This window comes from Eubalaena glacialis, chromosome 5 (assembly GCF_028564815.1).
Source record: "Eubalaena glacialis isolate mEubGla1 chromosome 5, mEubGla1.1.hap2.+ XY, whole genome shotgun sequence".
In the NCBI taxonomy this organism is placed as follows: domain Eukaryota; kingdom Metazoa; phylum Chordata; class Mammalia; order Artiodactyla; family Balaenidae; genus Eubalaena; species Eubalaena glacialis.
The window spans coordinates 2,370,552-2,391,242 of NC_083720.1; the positions used below are offsets into that span (position 1 = coordinate 2,370,552).

Sequence of the window (20,691 nt, forward strand, 5' to 3'; positions counted from 1 at the left end):
CCGCAGGCCGCAGGAGGCTGTGCTGCTGCCCTCACACCTGCTGGAGGGAGAGATGGGGCGATGGGCTGGCACCCGCGGGCTGGAGCCGGCAGAGGGAGGTGGGCCGGGACCGAGAGGCAGGCGCTTGGTGCTGCCTGGAAGGGTGCATGCCCGCCGGCGGGGCTCAGCTCTGTGCGAGTGAGGTTCCGCAGCGGCTGCACCGAGGCCGTGGTGTGCCTCGACCCCGAGGGTGAAGAGGGTTTCGCTGTGGGAGCTCTTTCTGAGGAAAAGCCCAGTGACGTGCTGTCCTGGGGTCGTCGTGGAAACTGGGAGTTGTGGGCGTTGGCGAAACTCGGCACCCCGGCGTGGGGAGAGCTGGGAAGTCAGGTGTGGGTCTCAGCTTGGGCCGTCGCTGCAGGTGTTGAGACGGCTCACCTTTGGGTGGGAGCGGGGAGCCGATGCAGGCGAGCACAGTCCGGAGGCTTCGATGGCTGGCCCGGGTGTGGGAAGAGCCGCCCAGACCACGCACGCCGTAGATGAAACTCCGCGAGCGTGGGCTTGAACCCACGCGGCTCCACGACCCTCCTGTGGACATGCAGGAGGGTTCGGGGAGCAGGTGAGAGGCTGAGAGGGCGTCTTCCAGAGGCCAGTGGGCGCTGGGGCTGCGGGGGCCAGCCGGCCGCCTCCTCGAGGCCCACTGGCCGGCTTCGGGGATCCGGAGTGCGAGCTCTGGCCGGCAGCGGCCTGTGTCCTCCGAGGGGGTCGGCTCGGCCGGTTGGGAGCTGGGCTCCTGCTGCCGGGGCAGCCTCGGTCCCTCCGGTGTGCGTGGCAGTGCCAGACAACAGAGCTGGACTTGACGGAGTTTACAAATGGCTGGCGTGGCTCTTGTCGTGCTTGCTTGCGGTAAATATTTATGTGTGTGGCTGAACCTCACGTGCTCCTGCCAGCCTCTAAGGGTTGGGGGCACCTGCGCGGGCGGCCCTGGGCAGGTCTGGGAGCCCCTGCGGCACCGGCGCCCAGGGCCCTCCCTCCGCCGTGTCTGGGCTCAGGAAGAGGTGGCCGCCAAGGAGCTGCGCCGAGAGAAAGCGTGTTTCCTGGCTCCCTCGCGGTTCGGCCATCCTGACTTGACTCGGGAGACTATGTCTCTTTCATCCTCTCAGGTGTGGAAACTCGGATGGTCACCCAAACCAGGAGGGGATTTTGGCACCGTGTTCCCCGAGATCCCCGTGGAGTTCCTCCAGGAAAAGGAAGTCTTCAAAGAGTTCATCTACCGCATCAATACGCTAGGTAGTCCAGGTCTCCCCTCTGGCGTGGTTACACGTCATCATGCCTGCCCTGGGGGAGCCAGGGCTGCAGTAGTGGGACCCGTCTTCTCCTTTTATTCCACAAAAGAGTTAAGGCATAACATAATCGTGAATATGTTCTGTAATGTACACAAAGCTGTCACAGTGAAAAGTTTGTTCCAAGTTTGTGTGTGTGTGTGTGAGTTTAATGCCAAATTTTCATGTGTCAGACTTGTTTCAGGTCAGGAAGGGTACCCTAGTAATTGATAATGCTAAGCCAGATTCAGCCTTTGTATAGCACCTAAGCTAAAGGGCAGCAGTGATTTCCTCTGAATGCTTCCTATGTGGTCACTGATGCCCCTTTTCTCGGATGCAGACCAGCAGCCTGGGCGAGATGGAGCCAGAGGTGGGGCGGGGGGGGGGAAGTAGGCTTTAGGTGGACAACACTGGGCTTTGTGTAGTGTGGGGCACGTCGTTTTAACCTCTGGGTTTTCCTGTCCTCAACACCCCCATTCTTGTCACTTGTAGCCCTAATACAAGTGACATGGCCACCTCCACCTCCAAGGTCACGGGTGGGGATGTTAGCGCAGCCCTCGCAACAGTCGTTCATCAAACAGCACCTTGAGTGCAGCTTGTGACGGTGCTTGAGGGCGGCCCCTCAGAGAGGCCTTCCCGGAGGGCTTGAGCACACACACCCCCGCTAGATTACATTCTTTCTTGACCTACTGTTCTTCTTGGTGGGGTCAGAGGGACCAGCGCTTTAACTTTTCTAACAGCTGTACTGAGGTGGAATTCACACAGCACACGCTTCACCCACTCAGAAGTTCAGTTCTGTGGTCTGGGGTGTACGCTCAGTCTGGGGATGTGATTTCTGGAGGACTTTCCAACCCTCTGGTGAGCAGGGCAGAAGCGACTCAGACGCCATTTGAGTGTAGCCTGCTCAGATGTCCCTTTACTTCATTGCGTCTACACAGCAGGGCTCCAGAGGGTGCCTCTCACCGGGCTACTTGGGCTGAACTCAGCCTGGCCTCTTGTGTGGCTTTGGACCTGTGTGCTTCGGTCCCGTCACCACTGGGCTCGGCTGGCAGTGTTGCCGCGTCGCAGCGCTGTCGTGAGGGTCCAGGGAGCGGCTGTATGTGGCGCCTGGGCCAGTGAGAGCCGGAGGGCCCAGCTGCCACATGGCATCGAAAAGCCTGAGCAGCAGGGGACCCTCTGTCTAAAGTGACATTTGTATTTCTAGGGTGGACCAGCCGTACCCAGTTTGAGGAAACGTGGGCCACCCTCCTCGGTGTCCTGGTGACTCAGCCCCTCGTGATGGAGCAAGAGGAGAGTCCACCCGAAGTAAGGCTGCGTGCGGGCGCCGGTGTCTGCTGGCCGGCACACAGGCGGTTACAGCAGCTCGCGGGTCATCCGTGGTGGGGAAAGGCAGGGCAGCAAGCTCTTACTTTTCTGTCTTACCGTATTTTTAAAAGGTAGCCAGATCATGTCATGACTGGTGTTCCAGAGCAGGAATGAGTCTCCCCAAGGTCTGGGCACCCTAGAATCGCGGCCGGAGTGCGTTTATCACAGTGCACTGCCCTTTCAGGGTCAGTAGTATTATGTCCTTTCTTGAAAATATTTTTGAGTTTTGTTTCTCAATATTCAGGGTACAGCGTGTAGCAACATTTCATCAAAATGAAAAGGCACGTCATAAAGGCCACACATACGTACCTGTGTTCATTTCTCTTGACTGTTTTAAGAAAATTTTGTCAGGCTTCTTGGGGTGTTAATGCATATTATGTTACTTTAATATTAATAAAAAATATGTTCAGATAAAGCAAAGCCTGAAACATTAAGTCATGAGATACGTTTTTAATTCTGACAGAAGGTATGGTATGAGCGTCCAGAAATGGCCGTTCAAAGAGTATATATGTCAGACATCATCAAGGTTGTCTTTCACAGGTGTGGAACTAACAGGTTGTCATATGCAGAGTCCCTAAAATCAGTGAGGAAATTTAAGGACAGTTTCTTAAAAAGTAATTCATATTTGGAGGTTTGTGCCTGTAGGAGACCTTGCTTTCAAAAGCAGCCATTTGCCCATCAGATTCATCTCAAATCCCAGATGTGTGTGGGTTCTGGTGAACTTAGGCAGACACAACAGTGCCCTGGCTGGGAAGGCACACCCCTCTGTCGCACTCGGGGGCCCCCGCCCGCAAGGCCACGTGGCTGGACAGCCACGGCCCGCAGCTTCTGCCCACAGGTGGGGCAGCGGTGGTTGCCTGTGTTGTGACTTGGTGACGTGGGCTCTCCTTCCAGGAAGACACGGAGAGGACCCAGATCCACGTCCTGGCCGTGCAGGCCATCACCTCCCTGGTGCTGAGCGCGATGACTGTGCCCGTGGCCGGCAACCCAGCCGTGAGCTGCTTGGAGCAGCAGCCCCGGAACAAGCCCCTGAAAGCTCTCGACACCAGGTTCACCCGAAAGGCCATGTGTCTCCAGGGACGGCCGCGGTGGGAGCAGGGAGGCGCCAGGGTGCCCTTTCCTTTGCTGCCAGAATTAAAGACAAAAACCCCGTGCAGGGGGTGCAGATACAAAGTGGCTTGGTGGCGGAGGCCTGATGACTCGGGCATCCAGTGTTTAGGGCAGATTCCGAAGGAGCTGATAGAACACCTGCGCAGGGCCTGCAGACGGGAACCGCCCACAGAGGGTGTGGGCACGGGGCTTGGAGGTGCCTGTGTTTCCTTGAGGCAAAGCTGGGGAAGCCTGGTGGTTTTCACTTGTAAGATTCGGAGGAACCAGATGTTCTATAACCTTTGTTCTGAACTTTAGGTTTGGGAGGAAGTTGAGCATCATCAGAGGAATCGTAGAGCAGGAAATTCAAGCGATGGTTTCAAAGAGGGAGAATATCGCCACCCATCATTTGTACCAGGCGTGGGACCCCGTCCCTTCTCTGTCTCCAGCTACTACAGGTACCTGTGGGGAGAGGGCCGGCTGTCCCTGGGGCTTGCGGGGAGGATGGGTTGAGTGTGGGTGTCAGCCTATGCCCTGGGCCGGTGGGCACAGCTGGACAGTCCCGGCACCGAGGCGGAGTCCCAGGAGGGCCCGTCCACCAGAGCTGTCGTCTGGGCTCCCAGAGGGCTGCTGGCTGGGTAGTCGCCTCGTTTGCGGCTACTGACTCTTAGCTTTTACACCTCAGCCCACAACCGGTTCCTGTTCAGTCTGAAGCTGGTTTGTTACAGAGAAAAAGTGATAATTCAGCATCGCCCCCCTGGCCCTGCCAGCTCAATGGGTTGTGAAGGGATAGAACACCCCCGAGCCCCTCGCGGCCGTGCAGGCGGCACTCACGTGCCCTCGCTCCTCAGGTGCCCTCATCAGCCACGACAAGCTCCTGCTGCAGGTCAACCCCGAGCGGGAGCTGGGGAACACGAGCTACAACCTCGGCCAGGTCAGTCCCCCAGCCTCCGTCCAGCGCGAGGCCCCATGGGGCGCGTGGGGACCGGGGGGCCTGTCCGGGTTCTCAAGTTCGTCCCCACTGCACCCTCTGCAGGATAAGCATGGCACTCTTTTGCATTTGTGTGGAGCTTTGTTAAGCACGTAATTCAGAAAAACGGGGTCCTCAAGTGACTGCCAGTGAGAGGACCAGTTCTGAAAACAGATCCCACGTTCTGGTTCAATTTTGTGCCGAGACTTCACCCAGATGTCCCTTCGGAGCAAAAGTGTCCTTCCTTAGAGGCCCTTTCCTTCCCTCTCCTCGGCTGCTCCCGCCCGTCACTTCATCAGGTCTTTAGTCCTGAAGGCAGAGCGCCCTGAGCAGCCCTGCTGAGTGCTGGGGGCTGCTCGCCTCAGGGACCCCGGGCAGTACCTGCGGCTCAGCGCCCCTTGCCTCCGGCCCTGAGCGTCGGCCCCGTCTTGTGCCCCTTGAAGGTGTCCATCCACTCCGTGTGGCTGGGGAACAGCATCACGCCCCTGAGAGAGGAGGAGTGGGACGAGGAGGAGGAGGAGGAGGCCGAGGTCCCCGCACCGTCGTCCCCGCCCACGTCTCCAGTCAACTCCAGGTTCCCGTCTGCCTCTGTGTTCACGCGATCGGAGAGCTCTGATTAGTCACTTGACTTTCCAGGGTGCCTCTGGAAATGAACCTCTCATCTCTGTTGGGGGGAAATTGCAGGAAACACCGGGCTGGAGTCGACATCCATTCCTGTTCGCAGTTTTTGCTCGAGTTGTACAGTCGCTGGATCCTGCCGTCAAGTTCAGCCAGGAGGACCCCCGTCATCCTGATCAGCGAGGTGGTGCGGTCGGTGAGTTTGCCTCCCCCCCCCCACCCCCGCCCGGAGTTCCCGGTCTCTGGGCGCCCGTGAGGGGACGCGAAGACACGGGTGGAGGATGTAGTACTCCTGGAGCCAGTGAAGGAGCGGTTTCCACTGGTCCAGTCCCTGGCAGTGCCACCCGTCAGTCCAGTGGGAATGTCGTGGGGACGGCACGTTAACCGTAAAGTCTGAAGGGTCACCGTCCTTGTCCCCGTTGTCTCCTCGGGGGCTTGTGATAGACGGTCCCCCGACCACCAATCCACCGACCACCCGACCACCCGACCACCAATTGGTGCTTGAGAAGCACCAGTTTAGAGCAGTTGTTCTCCAACTGTTGGCCGGGGGATTTCTTTGCATCCTTGAGATTGGTGGGGACCCCAAGGAGCGTTGGTGTCTGTCGGTGACATCCATCCATGCTTGCAGTATTGGAAGTCACATCTGAGAAGTTTTAAAACAGTTACTTATTCAGTGCTGGCTTCTCTACGTCACCCAGGTTAGCCATCCAGCAAGGAGAGATGCCCAGTTACTGGAACCGTCTTGTTACCTGTGCAGCACAGGGTTTTTATTATTTTTACCGAAAGATGTCTCTTTTAGGTAATGACAAACTTTTTTTTTTTTCAAGTCTGTTTTTCTCAATACTCCTTTAAAGGTTTCTAAATGGTTTCCTATCTGGTCAAGTTGAGATTTTTAAGAACCTCATTTTTAATTTGTAATGTAAGTTACAAATTGATTTTTTCAAAGAAGTCAAGTTAAAGATCTTAAATTTTAAAAAGTTATCCATTTAAAAATAATAAGGATAACAATTTCTATTTTAAAATAAATTTTTAAAATTAGTTTTTGTATACTTTTGCAAATCTCTTTAATGTCTGGCTCATTAGAAGTCCCCTGGGGGGACTTCCCTGGTGGTCCAGTAGTTAAGACTCCACGCTTCCACTGCAGGGAACGAGGGTTCGATCCCTAGTCGGGGAACTAAGATCCCACATGCCACATGGCGCGGCCAAGACTCTTGTATCTCCTCTGTATTCAGTCTGTTAATATTAAGTAATTTCTAGAGAATACCACTGTACAGTTGGGAGAGCACAAGAGAGAAAGGCAAGTAGGGTCTTAGCGTTTTTAGGAAAATAGTTTTGACCTTGTGGCCCTGAGAGGCTCACCTAAGAAGTGCTCTTTTAGATGATTTGCTGAGTGTCCTGCTGGCTTGTTGGTTCAGCTCGCCTGGGGCCTCTGAGAAAGGGCCAACCCCAGCCTTCCCTCACCCTCCTAAAGAAAAAGGGCCTTCGTGCCTAATCAAAGTTTGTTTTTAGATGTAACGTGAACACTGAACGTTTCGGGGAGACAAAAAGAATCATTGCCAAAGCACTGATTTCCAAAACGATCGCCCATTTCTCCATTCCGGGGCTCTGGGTCGCTTCGCTGGCAGCGGCCTGGGGGCGGGCTCCCACACGGCAGCAGCGTGTGCGTACAGGCACTAGGCGGACACGCGGCTACAGGGTTACAGGGTAGTTTAGGTGGCCGGGTTTTGTTGGTTGCTTTTCCCGGTCAGGGCTCCTGTGAAGTCCCGCGTTGCGCACTTCCCATAGCGTAACTCACCCCTTCCTGCCCGAATGTCCCGTCGCCAGCTCCTTGTGGTCTCAGACTTGTTTACGGAGCGCAACCAGTTTGAGACGATGTACCTGACGCTGACAGAGCTGCGGAGGGTGCACCCTTCGGAGGACGAGATTCTCCAGCAGTACCTGGTACCCGCCACCTGCAAGGCGGCCGCCGTCCTCGGGATGGTGAGTGGGAGGCGGCGTGGGGCCTTGGCGCGCGTCGCTGTGGAGTGTGCGGTGCTGGGCGAGCCTCGGTTGGGGCTCCTGTCCCCTGGTCCCCCAGGTTATCCCGGTGTCTGTCCCCGGAGGGGCTCGGCTGTGCCGGCGGGGGCAGCGGGGCTGGCTCCTCCTGGACGGTCGCCCGTGGTCCACAGCGCCCCGCTCTCCTTCTCCGTGTGCTGCAGCCCCCCATGCTCCCGGTCCTCAGAGCCTCCTCCCGGGGCCGTTTGTCTCAGTGACCCTGCGCTCCCACCCCCGGAGCTGGATCCTGTGCTCTGTTCTGAGCCCAGGGCCCGGGCGGGCCTTCTCCTGAGCCTCGTAGCTGTGCCTCTAGCTGATCGGGACTCGCCATCTTCTGTGGCCACATCACCACGCGGTACAGACACAGGAAGTACTGACCGCGGGCCCTGCCATTTCTTAGAGCGTGTTAAAATACCAGCCCTGCCGTTGGAGGCAAATAGCGTGACTCCAGGCCACGTGGCATCAGCCGGTCACTGCTGTTTCTCGCTCAGATGTCTCCTGGAATCCAGCGCTATGCTAGAATAGAGGCTCGTTCCCTGAACAGACGCAGGGGTGGCCGCCATAAGCCGGGCATTTGGGACCATCGGCGAGGGGCGAGGGGCGAGGTGGCACCCAGGTGCCTCTCCCACGTCCCACACCCATGCTGTCTGTCCTGACTGCGCTGCCATTTGCGGAGCTCTCCCCTGTGCCCCACACACCCTGTGTACAGGCTGGCGGAGGTGGGGCCGCCACGATCCCACCTGCTCCCAAGGAGACCGAGGTGGGGGGTTGCTGACTTGCTCCAGGTCGCACAGGACGGGGCAGACGTGGGGTGTGAGCTGGGGTCAACGACCGGAGCCCTGACCGTCCCCTCCTTCCCGACTGTTCCCCCATTGAATTTGTCCCTCCAAGCCAAGGCCCAGAGCAGGTACCATTCATCCTGGGTGGCCTTCGGCCCTGGGGCCACCGTCCAGGGAACAGAAACAATGAGTCCGTTGGCTTTCCGCTGAGCAGACAGCTCTTCTAAGTGTCGGCCCTCTGGGTGTGGAGAGGGAGGTATGTGCAGCCAGGCTTGAAGGGGTCCTTTTTTCCTTGCGGGAGTTTCAGCTGCTGGGTTTGTTTTCATGGTAATTGTGTTTGTGCTCTGGCCTAGATCCCTGAGGTAAATGTGTTGTCAGTAAATGGAATGAGTGATCATGGTTTTCAAGAAGAGGCTTAGGCAGGATGGCGCGGGGACGCAGACTCCTGGCCCGGTGTGAAGGGCAGCGCAGTTTCCCTCAGGACGCTGTCTTTCTGCAGGTCGTGGCCTGTGCCCCCGTGCCCCTGTGCAACACCAGCGTTCCTGTTCCCCAATGTGGTGAAAGCTGCGCCCTCCAGTGGGTCCTGGTGGTGGTCGGTGGCCTTGAGTGTGGGCAGGAGGAGGAGGAGTCCTCAGCAGTGTCACCTCCACCGGGGCCACAGGACAGAGTTCCTGGGGAGGGTTGCAGGGCCAGACAGCCTTCGTGGCTTTTGCAGAGTGAGACAAGGCCTTCGGCCAGCGGTGGTCGCCTGTGTCTGGGTGGGGTGGTCTGTGAAAAGCAGTGGTCGCCATCTCTGCCTTGTGACGGTGTCGTCTTCTCTGATGAAAAGCCGGTGTGAAGTGCCGAGTGCGGCGCTGCGTGTGTAGGTTCCTGCCTCTCTCCATCCTGCTTAGGCTGCTGAAGGGAACTAAGACCACTTTCGTACAAGTTAGCCTAGGCTACCGTTGCGGGTCCCCAAGGCCACACCAGGGGGACACGCAGGGCTCACGTATACTCGGGGCTCTGAACCATCACAGTGAAGGGCTGTGAAGCAGAACCACCGCAGGGAGAGGGCCCGGGGGCGAGGTCCAGAGGAAACAGGCGCCAGCTTCCAGAACCCCGTCCCGTGGAGTCACGCGGGCCGCGTTCCACCCCCAGCGACACTGTGTCCCCAGGGAAGCTCGTCAGAGACTCAGAACCGGGGCTCTCATTGCGGGCCCGCAGGCTCCGCAGGCCCCTCTGCCGGGCACACACCGAACTGCAGCCCCGGGGAGGGGGAAAGGGTGTCAGCACAGACACAGCAGGGGAGGTCCAGGGAGCCCCCCATCCTGACAACCCAGCCCCCGGACGCCAGCCCAGGGCCAGCCCCGCACGCAGGCCCGACCGCAGCGCGAGCCCGGCCTCTCTCGGCCCCCACGGCGCTGTGAGGCTAGCCTCCGCGTGTGCTGTGCCCTAGGACAAGGCCGTGGCAGAGCCGGTCAGCCGGCTGCTGGAGAGCACGCTCCGGAGCAGCCACCTGCCCAGCAAGATCGGAGCCCTGCACGGCGTCCTCTACGTGCTGGAGTGCGACCTCCTAGACGACACCGCAAAGCAGCTCGTCCCGGCCCTCAGCGACTACCTCCTCTCCAGCCTCAAAGGCGTAGCCCAGTGAGTGGCAGCGGCCAGGACCTCCCGCTGCTGCCTCCCTCCAGGGCTTCTGTCTGACCAGGGGTGGGGGGCTGTGAGAAGTGACGTTCCGCATTTCAAAGCGTACATCAGACCCTGGCCGTATCATGGGCAGGGGTCAGCAGGGACCCAGGCAGGCACCCTTCTCACAGGGACAGTGGCTGAGGTCACTGAGACAGGAGGACACCACGTGCCATCAGGTGGGAGTAGCCGCCGTGCGTGGCTGAGCTTGGCCCTTGTCTCATTCTCAGCTGCGTGAACATCCACAGCCAGCAGCACGTGCTGGTGATGTGTGCCACGGCCTTCTACCTGATTGAGAACTACCCCCTGGACGTCGGGCCAGAGTTCTCGGCATCCATAATACAGGTGAGCGGGAACGGGCGTGGGCTCCGTGCTCTTGGACCTGTGCAGTTGGGGCCCTTCGTTGTTTTCATTTGGGGGAAGAAGCATGAGCGACAGGAGGCCGGGTGTGGCTCTCTGACTGGGAGGTCTTCCTTCCTGTCCAGATGTGCGGGGTGATGCTGTCTGGAAGCGAGGAGTCCACCCCATCCATTGTTTACCACTGTGTCCTGAGGGGCCTGGAGCGCCTCCTGCTCTCCGAGCAACTCTCCCGGCTGGATGCGGAGTCCCTGGTCAAGCTGAGCGTGGACAGAGTGAACGTGCACAGCCCGCACCGCGCCATGGCGGCCCTGGGCCTGATGCTCACCTGTATGTACACAGGTGAGCAGGGGGCCACCTGTGCCCGGCGGGTCAGTGCCGCCGAGCTCCGGACGCACGGGACGCAGACCACAGGCCCCTCCAGTTCTCAAGGTTGCAGAGCTGTGCGGGTGCCGGAACCCCGCCTGGGAGCGGGTCTGCAGACGGACCCCTGGGCCCTGTGTAGCTGGGCTGGGCCCTGGGCTGCTGGGGGCTCCCGCCACCTGGTCTCAGATCATCTCTAGGGGTTTAGGAAACTCCTGCGTGAGTTCCAGGCCCTACTTACAGAGCCTGTCCAGTTTTACAAATGAAAAGAACTGAACGGCTTTGTTTCAGGAAAGGAGAAAATCAGTCCAGGCAGAACCTCAGACCCCAGCCCTGCCGCCCCCGACAGCGAGTCAGTGATTGTGGCCATGGAGCGTGTGTCTGTTCTTTTTGACAGGTAAGAATGGAGCCGCCCTGCCCTGCCCTGGAGCTTTAGCCGGGAGCTGCTGCTTCCTGCACACCCGCTCTGCTCTCGGCCCGCCGCTGGGGGCTGCCTGCTTCCTGCCTGTGCCCTGAGCGTGCTCGCGCTGCCCTCAGGCTCTGCTCCAGTGGGCAGTCCTAGGACCCCAGCACCCGGGTTTGGACTCGACTGGCTCCAAGACTGTCCCCAGTGCTGGCGTGTCTGCTGAAGGCGAGGGGCAGTGCCAGCCGTGTGGTGGTGTCGGGAGGGCCTGTAATGCGACTGGGCGTGCAGCCCTGGTCGGTAACGGGACTGGCCGTCAGACCTGCTGCCTTGTGCGAGGAGTCTTGGCGCCACGTTAGCAGTGGCTCAGGAGGCTTCGGTAGACCGTGGTACAGACTTAAATGACAAACACAGACATCTTTGAGAGCCTGCCCCCGACGTGTGTGCCCTTGTGTCCAGGACTGGCTCAGTTTGCGGTCCTGTAGAATAGGTGAGGGACCTCGTCCGGCTTTGCCCCAGGCCTCTTGGTCCAGGCGACGAGCTTTGTCTGTGGCCTTAGGGCAGCCGACTCCGCACCACTCAGCCTGACAGGTTTGGTCAGCTCGGTCAGCAGGAGGCCATTTGGGGTTTCACAAGAGCACACTTAGCAGGACTTTCTCCGTCTGGTCTGGCCAGGTGAGGGGTTGTGGGAAGCTGAGCGTGTGGGCTGTTTTCACGTTGAGTGTTGAAAGCGTTTACAGTCATTCTTCCCTCACATTCATCGGGCCCCTCCACAGCGGGCAGAGGCGCCCACGCTCAGGCCCCTGCCCACGTGGGGCTTGCGTTCCCGTGCCTGCTGGTGGGATAAACACTTCAGCCAGTGCAGTGCCGGCGTTCAGCCTGACCACCCTCCAGACATGCGGGGGGACACGGGCTTGACAAAGCTGACTTTCAGTTGCGAGTGTCGCCCATGCTGGGCAGCGGCTGGCGTCTGCAGACAGGTGGGTCAGGCACGCCTGGGCCAGTTTCCAGGTCCCTTCTGGTGCTTTTCAGTCACACATAGCTTTTCTGTACAGTCGTGTCTCGGTATCCACGGGGATTGGTTCCAGGACCCCCAAGGATTCCAAACTCTGCTGATGCTCAAGTCCCTGGTATAAAATAGTGAAGCACAATCCGCCTCTGTATCCTCGGGCTCTGCCTTCATCCAACCAACCACGGATTGAAATTCGGGTGCGGAACCCACGGATACGGAGGGCCAACGGTGTGCGCTAGCGGGACGGTAGCGTGAGTAGCCTGCTGGCCGCCTTCCCAGCTGACACCTGGAAGAACGCTGCCCAAGATGCCCGCTGAGGGTGTGTTGAGGGGAGGTGGCAGGAAGGCACCAGGGACAGGCGGGTGAGAAGGGGGCCTGGCCGAGACGCCGACAGGTTCCAGGAGCGTGTGGACACTGGTGAGGACAGGCCCTAACGAGGGCGCGGTTCTGTTACGACTGACTTAATTCTCCCATAACGCCACTGCCCCAAACCATTTCTGCTTGTTACTTCAGGGCCCCTTTTTGGCTTGGGGGGCCCCTGCGCGGGTTGGGAGCCCTGGGCAGGGCGGGGCTCTGATCTGTGTCTCCTCCCTGCAGGATCAGGAAGGGGTTTCCCTGTGAAGCCAGAGTGGTGGCACGGATCCTCCCCCAGTTTCTAGATGACTTCTTCCCGCCCCAGGACGTCATGAACAAGGTCATTGGAGAGTTTCTGTCCAACCAGCAACCGTACCCGCAGTTCATGGCCACCGTAGTGTACCAGGTGAGGGCCCAGCGCAGGGGAGCCCCCAGACCAGGTGCCTACTACCCTCTGAATGTGTCGGCCCTGGGGACTTGCCAGATCCTCCCCTTGAAGCCAGCCGCCACTCTTCCCCTGAAGCCGGTGTTGACGGCGTGGCCCCCCGGGGCTCTCCGCCCTTGCAGGTGTTCCAGACTCTGCACAGCACAGGGCAGTCGTCCATGGTCCGGGACTGGGTCATGCTGTCCCTCTCCAACTTCACGCAGAGGACCCCGGTTGCCATGGCCATGTGGAGCCTCTCCTGCTTCTTTGTCAGCGCTTCCACCAGCCCGTGGGTTTCGGCGATGTATCCTTCCCTGGGTCGTGGGGCCCCACGGGACGTAGCACTCCCAGGGGCAGCACTTCCGTCAACATCCAGGTTGACGTTTGCGTTAAGGTTTTGGAAACCTAAGCTCTGCAGAAAGCCCAGGTGTCAAGGTGATGTTTACTTTAAGCCCCAAGAGAGTAAGCCGTGGACAAGGAAACAGAAAACCGTGTGTTCCCTACGCAGAGCAGGAGGGGCGGGGCCGGGGTGTTGCTCTGAGGAGTGCGGGGGGGCGAGGCCCCCCCCAAAGAGCTCCTCCCGCCCACTCGTGGGTCCGTGCAGCTGGGTGTGTCCCTCGTGCTGCTTCTCGTTATTCTTTGTCACGTGCCTCGTATCACTCTCTTGGGTAAAAGCTTAAGTGAAGGTCCAGTTCCCACCCCCAAGATGCTGGCTGCCAAAGGGACGTTCCCCTCCTGTCAGCCGCCCCCCAGGACAGACCGCAGAGCCTCGGAGCAGACAGCCGTACTGGCGCTGTCAGCGGCCCGGGAGGGCGGCCCGGCTCTGCCCTCAGTGCACGGGTGCCGGGCCAGGTAGGTGCTGCCGAGAGGAGCGCCCTCCGCGGGGGCTCTGGCTTCCTGGAGCCAAGGTGGGAGGCAGCTGCCGCCTCCACCCCATCCGCGGCTTGGCTTGGCACTCGGCGCTCCTGGGCCGTTGGCAGGCCTGTGTCGGGGCAGGGGTTCCCAGGGAGGATGGGAGGCAGGCCCCCCGACACTTGCAGCCTTGCGCCCTTAACCGCCCTGCCAGCCTTCCCCACGTCGTGAGCAGGATGGGCAAGCTGGAGCACGTGGACGTGCACCTCTTCTGCCTGGTGGCCGCGGACTTCTACAGACACCAGATAGAGGAGGAGCTCGACCGCAGGGCCTTCCAGTCTGTGTTCGAGGTGGTCGCGGTGCCAGGAAACCCGTACCACCGCCTGCTGGCTTGTTTGCGGAACATCCACAAGGTCGCCACGTGCTGAGCGCCCACGCGGGCGGAGGCGAGGTGGCGCCAGGACTCGGGGCCCCGCCTGCACCTCGCGGCTCCCTCACCTCGTGCAGGGAATGTATGCAGGAATCTCTGGGGTGGAGCCTGAGTCCTTGCAGGGAACAAGAGCAGCCGTTGCCAACCCCTCGTGCTAGAGCTAGCGGTAAACGCCCGTCGCCCGGTGTGTCCTGCCTCGTGTGCAGCCTGTTCGCTGTCGCCGGCTCACGGCTGCTCCTGCCTCGGCTCTCGCAGGTCGGCCGTTAGCCCCTCTGCTTTCCCGCAGGCGGGAGGTGACGCCACGGGCCTCCAAGAGCACCCCCCGCATCTCCCCAGTGAGGCATGGGGTCCTAGGGTCTCGTTGGCTCCCGCAGGCCTGCGTGCCGCGCTGGCGTCGGGCCTGGGCCGGGTGGGGTGGCTGGGAGCACGACAGCCCGCGCCGTTCTTCCCTGTCTCTGTTTTCTTCTCAGGATTTAAAGTTTAATTATATCAGTAAAGAGATTAATTTTAAGGTAACTTTCTATGCCCGTGTACAATCTGTGCATTGCCAAGTCTGTGCTGCATGTCATGGCCTCCGAGGAGGTCGACAGGAGCCCGTCCCTCTCCCTCCACGAGACTTACTCTGGCGTTCCTCTCGCCCAAGCCCTAGTTCCCCGACACGCCGCCCTTTTTTGTGCATTCACATTTAGTTAGAGTTTAGGGAGGTGATGGTGTGCAGATGTCTGACCAGGAGTTCCCCCTGCCCCCTTACGAGTTGGGAAGGTGCCCCCGTGGCTGTCCTGGTCGTGGGCAGTCAGCTCTGGGGCACAGACGGCTCTCAAGGCTCTCCCACCGGTGACGGGCGGTTCCTGGGCACTTAGCCGACCAGGCCGGCCCGCCTGGCTGTGAGCAGCCTCTGTCCTGACCGACACTGTCGTCCCCCCGCTCCTGTCCTGACCGGGGCTGCGCTCTACCCAGGGGCTGGCCGACGGGTGTTGGGATCCGAGTCCCCCGTGTCCATCCTGCACAGTGGGGCCCAGACGCTCGCCTGGCCTGGCAGCCCCGAGGGTGTAACAGCGTTATTTGTCTGCGCTCCTCTTGGTCAAGAGCAAAGCTTGGTGTCCTGGCAACTGTTTGAGAAAGGCCCGAGCACCTCCTCGGCTCCCTTTCAGTCCATCCACGGGGCCTCCTTTCAGCACAGGAGGGTGCGGATCTGTGCCCACTGGACCAGTGGTGGGGCAGGAATGAGGCCAGCCAGGGCCGCCACTTCTACCCCAGGCCCCGGCCCCTGGACCAGCTGTTTCTGGGCCCAAAGCAGCCACATCATCAAATGCACACGAGGCGTGGACAGTCGAGTGCCCTTGGCCAGGGGCTGGTGGAGCGCTTACAGGCGGGGCTCTTCAGGTCCCCAGAGGCAGCCAGTCATTTGGTCACCGTCGTGCTGGCCAGTTTGGTCATGAGCTCAAGTGCAGTCAGGTTTTGGGTGTTTCATTGGCAAGTGGAGATGACTGTGAAGCCGACTTCCAGAGTCTGCAAAGGGGAGGAGTCCTTCGGTGCACAGTTAGCTACCCTCGCGTCTGTCTATGCGACGTCTCACCACGGCGCACACAGCTGCGGGCACGGACCCAGGCCGCTCCCACCCCCAGAGCTGCCGTGGTTTGAGGCCGGCTGGGGTCAGAGTGTGCGGCCAGGGGAGGCTGTGGGAGCCCCTCCTCAGAGCAGCCCTTGGCTTTTCCTGCCTGCCCCACCAGCGCCCGGCAGAGGCCTCGCCCGGCCAGGGCATGAACAGTAGAAACGGGTCAGAGGTCCAAGTAGGACCTTGGGGAGGAACTCCTGACTCTGAACAAGAAGTGAGAAAGTCACCGCTCTCTCTCCCTTTTCACTTTGGACTCCCACGTTATTTCAGCAGCTCCGAGATAGATGCATCGCAGGCTGACGTTGTCCCTGCTTAGATGTTTACGCTTGTTAGAAATAACACTGTGAATGTAAAACTGGGAACCGTTCCCCTTAGGAGTCATAGCACCAGGCTCAGCTGAGTTTGGTGGGTCCTCCTTGTTACCACGTGACCTGTAACAGCCAGTGCTTAACGAGGGGGCTTGAGCCCAGCTCTGGCCCTACGTGCCAACCCAAAGACTTGCCGGTGTGCCCCCGAAACGGATATGAATTTATGAGTGAGATCACTTTACCCGTGGATGAGTATGTGTGTAATGCGTTTGTATGTATCTATATTCATCAAGACACAGGCGTGCGAGGCCTCTAAGAATGGCCGTCAGTTCTCTGTAGAAGCCAACCTTCCTTAGACCTGCCCTGTGGAGTCGGCTGCATGGGGTCACTAAAATCCCACTGAGAAAATAGTCCACCTTGTCAGCTCTCTGCAGAAGGGACTGACTTTACCAAGTTCCTGAAAGTCTACGGCGAGCACCGATCATATTGTCAATCCAAATTTTGTTGCAAGTATCATTGATTTGATCGTCGTTTGTTTTCTGTTTTTTTGGGGGGGTGTTTTTGTTCTCCTGCTGGTGACACAGGAAAGATTTGAGTGAAACCAGGGTAGGGCTGGTGGGCGATGCACTTCCGCGCCTTCTCGGAACCGTGCCTCCCGGGGCGGCCCCTGAGCCAGGCAGGGGCTCTCTAGCCTCCTAGTGCCCTTTACCGCTGGCTCTCCCACTCCTGCAGCCCTGTATCCTCTCAGGAGGAAAGAAGACGCTGAGGCGCCTCCAGACACCCGCAGTGTGGCATCAGAGGAGGCCCTGAACCCCAGAGGACGCCCTTCGTGGCCGGGCGTCACTGCCCAGCCCTGGGGCGCGGGTGGCTCGTCCGTGGAGCCGAGGGGACCCCTGCTGTCGGCGCGGGTTCACGGAGTTGCGCTCGGCCGTGTCGCAGGGAAACTCCTCCGGGGCCGCGTGGCGTGGGCCACTTCTCTGTGGTTTGCAGGTGTGGACTCGGTTCCATCTTGGTGATCTCTCTTCCTGGCACGTGGCCTCGCTTTGGCTTTTGTCCCTCTGCGCTGTGGCCGAAACTGTAGCTCCTGGCCAGGGTGAGACTCAGGGCCATTCTGCCCGCTGGAGCAACAGGCGGGGGTGTGAAAACCACCCCGAAGGCCACCAAGGCTCGCTGGGGAGCTCGGGGTGCCCCCGCGAGGAGGGGACCACGGGCCTGGGCATGCGCTCAGCAGGTGGGGGGGCGCTCAGATGGTGGTGACAACCGGAAGGGGCCTGGAGGGTTCAGGGGCACTCTTGCCCTGTGCCTGGCACTTTCTAAAGCAGCGGAAGCAACCCACTTCCCTCAAGCTCTTGTGGGAGCATCTGGCCCGACAGTCACTGCAGGGCGACCCCTGGCCCTGGAGGATTGTGGCCATCGTGGGCCTGCCGAAGGCGGTTGGGCTCTGAGCTCAGTGGGGCCACCTGCCCGTACTCACTGCCTCGAGCCGTGGCGGAGTGGCCATCGGCAGGGGTTTGAGCTCATGCTGTCCCCGCCGTCCCTGCCACGCTGGGCACCAGCAGGGCTGTGATGGGTGCGTCCCGGAGCCTGGCCCAGACGTGACTGTCTGCGAGAGGAGGGGGAGGTCTGACGTGAGATGTACATTTTAATTTTTTAAACTGCTACAAACATTGTACTTACGAATTAGAAGAAAAGAATTAAGCGATAAATTGCCGGGTGAGGCCTGCTTTGCTCGTGGGGAGCCTAGACCCCGCGGGGGAAGGCAGACGGTGCTGCCACACCAGCACGAGCCCGGCGCCTCGGTCGGGGGCGGGTGGTCGGGTGGCTGGCCGTGCGGGGCTGAGGAGGCGACCCGCGGACCACCTCGCGGCGGGCCTCCTGCCAGCACACGCGGCCACAAAGGCTGCAGCGGTTCTGTCAGAATCTCCCAGGGGCCGTGGGATTTCGCCCAGAGCCCTCCCCTGGAGGGGTGGTCAGGGCTGGCAGAGGTTCTGGGGGGGCTCACTCGGGGGCCACGACCTGACTTTCGAGCCCCTCACGGTCCAGCTGCCCCTTCCGCCTCGTTGGCCATTGGCCCCCGTGCTCCTGGGCGACAGCGTGAGTCGATGCTGCCCTGTCCATTTGAGCCGGTGAGTTCTTCCCGCCTGAAATGCTAGCTCCTCCTGGAAGGCTTCTCCACTCAGCTGAGTGGGCACCGTCCTCCCCAGCCCCCGGGAACCCCGGTAGTGAGCGTCACAGTCATCTCGGGGCGCTGGTGATTGCCCACCAACCTGCAAACACAGAGACCCTGGGCCACGGGCTGCCCCGGGCAGGCGCTTCACAATGTCTGCTGAAGTCCCCCCAGTTCTGGGAAGTGGGCGGCCCCGAGCCCGACCATGGTGGGTGCCCAGAGAGACGGCCGAGCATGGGTGGACTGGCCCCTGCCTGTGGTCACGGCCGTGTGACCGCACACGCCTGCAGACAGGGTGTCAGGATATGTGCAGGCGCCACAGATGTGGGCAGTGTTGACAGGAAGCTGCTTGGAGAGCGTTTGGCTGCTGGGCCTCGTGGACGGGCCGCACAGGTTCGTTTCCACCTGAGTTGCTCTACGCGTTTGGGAAGGTCATGTCACCTCCGCAGGTGTGTCTCCTCTGCGACACACCCCCAGGGCCTCTTCAGCTCACCCTTCAGAGCTGCCTAAGCTCTACCCGCCCCTCCCTGGTCCAGGCGAGGCAGCCAGACCCTGGCCGGCACATCTGGTCCACCTGTTGTTTCCAGAAAGGAAATGTCCCCAGATCCCCTGGAAAGAAGTGACGGCATGTCCCCTGCTCACCCTCCAGCCACCGTGCACAGGTGCCCTCGGTAAAGGGCAAGACCCCTCTTGTCTTCAGAGGAAGTCCTTGCTTCCTGGCCTGACACCTGAGAGCACTTCTGGGTCTGGGGGTGCCCGGCCCAGCCTCGCCCCTCAGGGTAGCCTGGCCATGGGCCCAGGCGCCGCCGGACGGGGCATTCTGCCAGGGCCTGGGGCCTGTGGGCACAGGGTGGGCCCACTTTGTGGGGTCACCAGGGCTCTTGGGAAACCATGAGGGTGTCCTGCAGTTTCCACGAGCTTGGGGGCCTCAACAGCCTGGCTTCTCCATCTGGATGGCTCATCCCCACTGGCCTTCCAAGCAGGAAACCTGGGCCCGGCACGGCCATGTCCTCTAGGGGCCTGACACTCCCAGGCCTTCACCCTGCGCTGTGGATGGGACGGACCACTGGCCAGGCCTCCACTCACCCGGCCCAGGGGGTGCTCGGAGCCTGGCTGGCCCAGTGGAGCCGTCGGGTCAGGGTTGGGTTCTGCCTGCTGAGGCAGAGGACTGAAAGTTACGGGTCTGGGCTCCCGTGCACGCGGGGAAAGGATGGTGGTGCCGGCACGGTCGTCGCCCCCTGACACCAGGGAGTCCATCCTCCCGACCTGCCCTCCTTCAGCTCTGCCCTGCCCGTGCCCGGGCCTGGACCCATCTCGCACACTCCCTGTGCTTCCCTGCCTCTGCCCAGCTGGGGAGTCTTCCTCGGCCAAACCCCTGCCTTCGGAGACGGGCTCAGCTCACCGCTGCCTGCTCCCAGGAGGTGCTGGAGGCCCCTGAGGCCCCTTCCTGCCCTGAGCCCCCGCGGGGGGAGGCGGAGGCCTGTGCCGAGGTTTGCAGCCCTGCCCAGCCGAGGGCATGCAGGGCCCACCTGTGGGGCCGCTGGGAGCTGGGCCTGCCTTCCCCTGCTGCCTGGCTCCTCCTTGTCCTTGGGCCGAAAGTGAGGGCTCTGCTTCAGGGAGCGTCCCCCGGGCCCCCTGTCTCCAGGGCTTCCGGTGCCCCTGAAACCTGAGAAGAGATGGTTGGAGCCCAGCCTTTTACCCTGACTCTCCTGGACGTGTTGGCTGGGGGCCTAGCAGTGGGTGTAGATGCCTCCTCCGAGCCGCCTGGCTGCCAGGACCCTGAGCACGGGCAGCGATGCCTGTGGGCCACAGCTGCCCTGCGGAGGCATTGGGACCCGCTGTCCTGGGGTTGACCAGGCCGGGTGCCCTGGGGCAGCAGCTTTTCCTGATGATGATTCACCAGCCCCAGCCAAGCCAGCATACGAGCCTCTGCCCTCTCCCAAAGCTCCAAGGAGGGTTTGGGTGGGGGGAGGGAGGGGGCAGCGGGTAGGGGCTGCAGGGCCTTGGAGGTGCAGCCTCCAGCCGCATGTCTGGCGGTGGATACTTGTCCAGAGAGGACGACTCCTGTGCTCTTAGCCCCACTGTAGGTGAGGACAGGGGCTGGGGGGGCGGGGACAGCCGAGTCACAACCCGAGTCGGTGGAGCTGGGTCTGAGACCCTGAGCCGGCTTTGCCTGCCTCTCCCTTGGCCCCCCTGCCCCTGGTGCTGGGATGCACTGAGGCAGCCCTGCTCTGCTCTTGGAGTCGTGGTTGAAGAAAGGTCCACCTGGAGGATGGTCAGGGTTGGCACGGGCTCTTGGGGACAGAGAGCCAGCGCTAGGGCCACTTGGTAGGTTGAATCCTTCATCTAGGGTGGGGCGGGGTGGGTGGGGGTTCCTGGAGGAGGTGGGCCTTCCGGTCACTCGTTCACTTGGCAAACACTACTGAATGCTCTGTACCAGGTACCCAGGCCGGAGGAGTGCAGCAGTTGTCAGCCTTCCTGGGCGGTGCTGTGTGGTGTCCCTGTGTCCCCAGAGAGGGAGGGGCCTCCACCAGGAGCTGATGGCAGGGCCGGGCCCTGACCCAGGGACCCCTGCTGCCCTCCCCCTC

General features: G+C 60.8%; 1 protein-coding gene across 4 annotated transcripts in view; it reads left to right on the top strand.

Annotated features, from left to right (window-relative positions):
• HTT (huntingtin) overlaps window positions 1-14,529 on the top strand; it is a 136,482-nt gene extending 121,953 nt beyond the window's left edge. For all 4 annotated transcript variants that reach the window (XM_061191891.1, XM_061191894.1, XM_061191893.1 and 1 more), the window contains 15 exons: window positions 1,140-1,266; window positions 2,503-2,603; window positions 3,558-3,712; window positions 4,071-4,210; window positions 4,604-4,686; window positions 5,166-5,296; window positions 5,407-5,536; window positions 7,165-7,320; window positions 9,589-9,779; window positions 10,049-10,163; window positions 10,304-10,517; window positions 10,830-10,935; window positions 12,551-12,713; window positions 12,875-13,035; window positions 13,798-14,529. In XM_061191891.1, the coding sequence (XP_061047874.1) occupies window positions 1,140-1,266; window positions 2,503-2,603; window positions 3,558-3,712; window positions 4,071-4,210; window positions 4,604-4,686; window positions 5,166-5,296; window positions 5,407-5,536; window positions 7,165-7,320; window positions 9,589-9,779; window positions 10,049-10,163; window positions 10,304-10,517; window positions 10,830-10,935; window positions 12,551-12,713; window positions 12,875-13,035; window positions 13,798-14,011 (2,187 nt within the window). In that variant the 3' untranslated portion in view covers window positions 14,012-14,529. The remainder of the gene's footprint in view (window positions 1-1,139; window positions 1,267-2,502; window positions 2,604-3,557; window positions 3,713-4,070; window positions 4,211-4,603; window positions 4,687-5,165; window positions 5,297-5,406; window positions 5,537-7,164; window positions 7,321-9,588; window positions 9,780-10,048; window positions 10,164-10,303; window positions 10,518-10,829; window positions 10,936-12,550; window positions 12,714-12,874; window positions 13,036-13,797) is intronic.
• The last annotated feature ends 6,162 nt before the right edge of the window (window positions 14,530-20,691 follow it).